We start from the raw sequence: 6,340 nt of genomic DNA, 5'->3' as shown, positions 1-6,340 counted from the left end.
GAAAAATGAACGTTCTGCTTTAAGTGAATCTTATGCAAAAAAATGCTACTTCTGTCCTCACATAAGCTATGGTGCTGTTCCTGCCAGCATAGAGCTTTCCCTGTGAAAAAAATGTCAGTCAATGCAACCGAGCCGCAGTCCCAAATGCCTCATGTGACCCAGTTCTAATAATAAGCTACCAGGAACGAGGGGACAGCACAGCTTGAGGGTGAGTTCAAAATATGACAGCACCTGTCCTGGGCCTTACCCACGGTTCACCGAGCCCACTATCCTGTGCTTGGCTGTGGCTGAAAGTGGATGCTTACAGAATATGAGAACACAAAAGCATGAATTATACTTTTGTATATAGTAATAACACTCTCCCAGCTTCCAGTTGGCTGCAGTTTATGAGCTTGCTGATCTGGATGGAGTTTCTAAGTATTTGGTAACTGAATGGATTTCTGTCCCTCAAACTTTTCCAGTTGCCCCTTGAATGTCTATAGGCTTTTACTCTCTGCAGCATCCTGTGGCACAGTGTTACAGAGCTCATGTAAACCCTTCCTCTTGTTTCAGACCTGATTTCTACTGACTTCATCTGATGCTCTCAGTTCTTGTACTGGAAAATAAAATTAAGAGAAGTTTTCACTGGAACTCTTCATGGGCCCTTTAAGTAACACTGGTTTTGTGATTACTTTAAGCAGATTTAAGTCTACCAGAGCTGTAGCTGGGACAGTTCCTCCCACTCGCACCTTCTCCCAGGTTGTGTAGACCCTCTTGACAAATGTGCATTTTCTGAATGAAGTGCCACTGAAAAGGCAGTATTTTTCCTTCATTTTGGTTCCTTAGTCTGACTTCCAAACCAACATTTAAAATACCAGTTCTCATGCTGGTAGTGGAAAGCAGTGAAGTACCAATGTCATGTCACATCATGACTTGAATTATAGATAGTGTAAGTGACAGGTGAGGAGGTCCCTTTTCCTCTTAGCACACTGCAGCAGACAATGCTTTCTGTTTTAAGAAGTTACAGGATTATTCTTCTGCTTTTGCTTATGTTGACTGAAATCTTTTTCCCTGCACAAACGTGCACTCAAAGTAAATCTGGATATAAAGAAGCAATACAGACAGGCAGGAAATATAAGCAACACTAACTCCAGAGATTAAAAACACTTTTCTGTGATTTGACAATGCCCTAGAAAAGAGTTTCTACCTAATTCATTCCCTCCACTGAGGTAAGTAAGTCTTGCTTACAACATCACTATCATGTCATTGGTGGCATGGATGACCTACTGACTCAGCTTCACTCTGTGCTCTTCCCTTCTCTAGCCCCGGTGAAACAATTCTCTTCCAGGGTGAGCACTATCTTCAAGAGCAGGTACTAATTTACAACAGGAGCAGCTTTCACAGCTGTGGCTTTGTAGGACAGATGCTCAGGGGCATGCAAAGCATTATCCTCATGGGGGATTCCATTAATCTTGCTCACATGTGTCTAATTTTGCCCAGCCTAAAGCCATTAAGATGCATTATTTCACTCACATGAATTTCAGATTTTTCAATGCCATGTCTTCAAAAGGTTTCCAGACTAAAACCTACTGTAATGTGAATGAAGTATAAATTATAATGAAATATTAACTCATATAAATCCCTATTAATTTAAATTGAGAACTTCAAAGCAAACAAAGCTCCTCCTACACTGCTCTGCTGTTTTGTGAGGCATAAAGATTGTCCTAGCACTGTTGGGTTTTAAATATGATTTCCTATTTGATCTTTTCACACAACAATATCTTACCTTTCTCTCAGCAGTGGAGCTCTTTGGCAAGGTTTAGGAAAATCTGAACAGTCAAACTGATGTCTGAAAGGATCTCAAATATGCTTATTTTGCAAAGCACTTGTGTACAGTGAAATAGGGAGGGATTTCTACATTCCCCTAAATGCTAGGCAGAATCAGCATTCATGCCATAACCTCTCCAAGAATGAAGGAGGAAATGTGGTCTGGGAAGGAAGAGGTTCAACTCACAAGTCACCATTATATTAGTCTTGTAATAACCTTGCAAGTCTCTTCCGGCAGAGAATAAAATGATCAGAACTGATGCTTCAAATGCAAACAAGCAAGCAGAAATGTATTTACCTAACCTGGCAGGGAATCTTTATAAGGTCAACTAATCAATAAATCCAACCAGCAGCAAAGGGCAAAACCAAATTTGATTATCGCTTCATGGTTCACCACAAGGTAACAAGCTAATTTTCGGGCAGAGTGGTAGCATGAATTTCAAATGCTGTTGCTCTATTAAAAATCACATTGGTTTAGGTACTGATTAACTGGTGATAGGAAAAGTGACATCCTCAAAACAGATTAAAACTAATTTGTATCAATTAGACCAAGCCACTGATGTAAGCTAATTGTCTGCCTGATATTAAACTATGAGTGATTCAAAGCCACTGACACAGAACTGATTTGGGATACTTTGGAATGTGAGCGAACTTATGAGTCAAAATTACAAAATGCTTTGAAGACCTGACATATTGTTTTTAATGCTCTCAATATACTACATTATATACATTATCTTTTTGAAAACATATTTAACAAGAAAAGACTTGTGGGGTTTGCTGACCCAGGCTGCAGAAGTATCACAGACGTTTATTCTGATGGTGTGGGTCTTCTGGCTGTCAAGCTTTCTATAACACTGTAATAATTTAGCAGACCACCAAAAGAGGAACGTTTCTGTAGGAGTGCCTGGGCTCTCAAGAAACTGCCCTTGGCACATCATCAGGCCTGAAACACAAAATCTTTTCTTAGGACAACATGCATGTGAGAACTGTAACAAAACTGAGAAAAACGATTATGTTACACTCCCAAGTAAAGGGGACTCAAACATCTTTTACAGCTAGATGCAATTATGGAACTTGCTTCTGGCACGAGCACAAACCAGGGACAAACTTGGTCTATCTTAACCACTTCAGTGGATTCATCCAGTAGCACCACTCAAGGCACAGCAGTTCCACCCTGTGCCATGGTTACAGTGCTGATGTTGGCCGTGCTGGTTTTGGAGGAACCGAGTTATCAGAGTTAAACCATTTACTGCTCTGTTGGCCTTTTACTTTGATGCATAATTTTCTTCATTTTTGTAATGTGCACTGATCATGGGAAGCTGTATGTGCACAATGGCTGTGAAGGGTGAAACTCAGTAAAGTGAATGTAGATAGGGCTGTCCGTTCAGCAGTCCTTCCTTTGCCGTAGCTGAACATCCAGGTTTCGCAGGTGCTTCAGAAAACCACGACTGGGTGAAATCCATCGATGCTCCTTCACTGTCTTGATGGCTTCAACTAATGGGAGGTGGTGATTTATCATGAGATAAGCTAGGACTAAGGAAGCTGATCTGCTTACTCCAACTGCACAATGTACCAATATTTTGGCTGTTAAAAAAAAAAAATTACAATCATCAAGAGAAACAGTACAGTACATGAAGCTTAATTTAAATGTTTTTCTTACTCTTCTGATAGATCACGTGAACTGCTAACAGTTAAGTCTAATTTGGCATTGTTACGCTCACTTGCATGAGAAATGCCATGAGACCCCAACCTGATCTCAGAAACACCAGTAAATCAAAGAAAACCCTCTTGAAGTAATGAAGTTATTCTGTTTTAACCATGAGGAAAAGAAGACCCGTGAGTTTTAGAGAGCTTGCTTAGGCAAGAAAGAATGCTAAAATCTGGTCTGCATGGATGGCACACACACATTAGCCACCAAGAAAAATGACTGGCCTAGTACTATTGTATGATAAGGCAATTGGATGCAACTGTAATTCTATTTTGAAGTCAGAACTTGTGATATAGAGACAGCTTCATTAATGCCAGTTTACTCATGCTAAGAAATGGTCTTTTATGTAAAACAGGTTAATTAGTATTTTATTGCACCACTGCCAAGAAGCTCAGTTTCTTGTGGAACTCACTGTAAATTTCCTTGGGTAAAGGTAAATCTTCTTGGAGGCACAGCCTTGCAGGCCCTGTTCACACAAGAAACTCATCTGCAATACATGAACCTCTTCATACAGTTGGTAATTGTAGAAATCAGGACATTTGTCTTTTTATTAATTTGTTCTTGCAAGTACTGTTGCTATAAGATGGTCTCAAAAGAGGGTGTCCATTTAAAATGCATGTTTTTGCTTCTCCCTTTTTGAATGAGCCTTACCTTCCAAATAATTTTTCCTCTCCTCTCCCCTTCTCTCCCCTTTCCTTCCCTCCCTCTCCCCTCCTCTCCCCTCCCCATTCATCTGTTTTGTCACATCAGCTTTTTGGGACCTAGACAGAGCTACATCCACGTACACAGCACTCCCTTCTCCTGCCACCCACTGTGCAGGTGACCAGCACCTGGCACGACACCGTGTAGTGATCTGTCTACCACTGAACTTGTGGAGCTGACCTGTTATGTGAGGCGGCTGACTCACATCAAAATGTGACCAACAATAATTTCGTACCTCCTGGCGTGTTCAAGGCATTGTGGATAAATTGTGCAGCAGAGAAAAAGAACTGGCTGATATCAAAGCTTGGCAGGTCATGGGCCGGTACACCATAATAATCAATGGTTGCTCCATAAAAGTCCTGACCTCCGTGGCTGTATGCTGTGCCATGGGCAGCATTTAAAACGTGGGTCACACCCATCTTCCACAAAACAAATCTGTTGTGAGCTGTTACTCTAAGGAAAAGACAAAGACAAATCAAGATGGGTGCAGAGATATTCCCAGAGCAGAAGCAGTGAGATTTCATCTCCCAAACCATTTGCTGGAGCATCAGCCTATGCATTGCTTCTAAGGACCAATCGAGAAGGGAATACCATCTTAGTCATAATTTTATCTCGGAAACAGTGCTGTCTGCAGTGTAAATGACAGCAATTAGCAAAACTATGAGCTGTCTAAAGCCGCACCCATGAGGCATACTAACAGAAGGTATGGCAGAGGTGTGCCCATAAAGCTGTACTTACAGGTCCCCTAAGAAGAGATTAGGCCATACTTCATCAACGTGATTGCAAGAGGGCCTCCCAGTGTTTAGGAGCTGCTCGATTTCCTTGAGGGAGGGGACATCCTCCGGGAATGTCCTAACGCCGTCAGGGTCCTGCGTGTCCGGCGCCTCTGCCCCAGACATGCTGAGATCCAGTGCGAGACGCTGCTCCCGCCGGCCGGAGGCGGCACTGGGGTGCTGCCAGCCCCGCTCAGTCCCGGGGGAGGCTGCGAGATGGGCTGGGACAGGTGTCGGGCAGCCAGGCTGTCCCCGCGCTGCGGTGGCCCGGGGCCCCCGCCCCAGGGCTGGCCGCTCGCCTCTGCACTGCCCCGACCGGCACAGCCGCTCGAAACAGATGCAGGTACCAAGCTGGGCATTCCTGGATCTTTACCGGCTCCAATCTGCTTCTCTGGCCTGGTCTCCAGAGCTGCACTGCTCTGCCACACAGCAGCCTTGGTGCAGGGGACGTCAGCCACAAGTGGCACAACCCCCTGCCCGCAGGACACCCACCAACGCTGTGACTGTCCCCAGACGTGTCTTCGACACAGCTGTGGCACTCAGCGAGATCTGTGCATTCATCACTAGCAGTTAAAGCCCGATAAAGGAAAAATAGCAACCTGTCCAGGGCCAGAAGAGTGGCAACCCTGTCCCAGCAACAACTGTCTGTCATTTAGTCTGAGGTGCTTAAAAACATAGAAGTGAAAGGGTCAGAAATGCACCAGCGGGTCCTACCAACATGGTCACCAGGAGGTTAAATACCAAGTGGATGATGTCTTGCCTGTCACTGACAATCTAGGGAAATTTATTTCTGGAAGCTACTGTTTTTTCACCAAGTGAAATTATCTGACATAATTGTCAAAAATAGGTTAGATGTTAATAATGCATGTACTGTTAAAAGGTTTGGTTATTATATTATAAAAGGGGTACTGTGTTACACCTAAGTAAAGTCCACCCCCCACCCCCAAGCAACGAGCCAGCCTGGATGAAACCCTTAAGAAACAATCAGCGCCTTAACCTTCATGCAAACCGAGACCAATCCAAAGGGACAAAAAGCCAGTATAAAAAGGGGGCATCCAGGTCAGTGAGGTGTGCCGCTCGACCTTGAACATCGGGAACAGCCCTGCTCTGAAGAAGATCCAGCACCAGCTCTGCAGCACCCAGGCTTGTCGCGTAGAGCCCTCCTGCTCTACTCCCCCAGACCCGTATGCTTTAGGCCACATAATAAAAGCTGAAATCACTTTAGAACCGGGAGTACGTTCCCGTTTTTAACATAACTGTACTTTATACTTTTAATATTTTCTACTGCAGTCCTTCACTGGGTTAATACAATACACCTGCCACATATTGCATGATACCTCCCTCCGTTGAA

General features: G+C 43.8%; 1 protein-coding gene across 1 annotated transcript; it reads right to left on the bottom strand.

Moving 5' to 3' along the window:
* Positions 1–1,889: 1,889 nt before the first annotated feature.
* On the bottom strand, positions 1,890–6,300 carry DUSP13A (dual specificity phosphatase 13A). The gene is made up of 3 exons (XM_069020396.1): positions 4,955–6,300; positions 4,452–4,669; positions 1,890–3,390 (listed from the first exon to the last, which is right to left on the bottom strand). The coding sequence occupies exons 1-3, from the start codon at positions 5,113–5,115 to the stop codon at positions 3,191–3,193; spliced, it is 579 nt and encodes a 192-aa protein (XP_068876497.1). The 5' UTR covers positions 5,116–6,300; the 3' UTR covers positions 1,890–3,190.
* Between the last annotated feature and the right edge of the window lie 40 nt (positions 6,301–6,340).

The sequence above is a fragment of the Aphelocoma coerulescens genome, chromosome 6 (assembly GCF_041296385.1).
Source record: "Aphelocoma coerulescens isolate FSJ_1873_10779 chromosome 6, UR_Acoe_1.0, whole genome shotgun sequence".
Taxonomy (NCBI): Eukaryota; Metazoa; Chordata; class Aves; order Passeriformes; family Corvidae; genus Aphelocoma; species Aphelocoma coerulescens.
This window is presented reverse-complemented; position numbering and strand designations above follow the sequence as displayed.

What these genes read in the sequence shown, in the direction of transcription:
- DUSP13A (XM_069020396.1), bottom strand. Translation starts at nt 5,115, where the DNA reads ATGTCTGGGGCAGAGGCGCCGGACACGCAGGACCCTGACGGCGTTAGG. An exon ending in AATCTCTTCTTAGGGGACCT is followed by an intron (nt 4,670 to 4,954) that starts GTAAGTACAGCT and finishes TCTTTTCCTTAG; the next exon opens with AGTAACAGCTCACAACAGAT. An exon ending in TGCCTTGAACACGCCAGGAG is followed by an intron (nt 3,391 to 4,451) that starts GTACGAAATTAT and finishes TTTTTTTAACAG; the next exon opens with CCAAAATATTGGTACATTGT.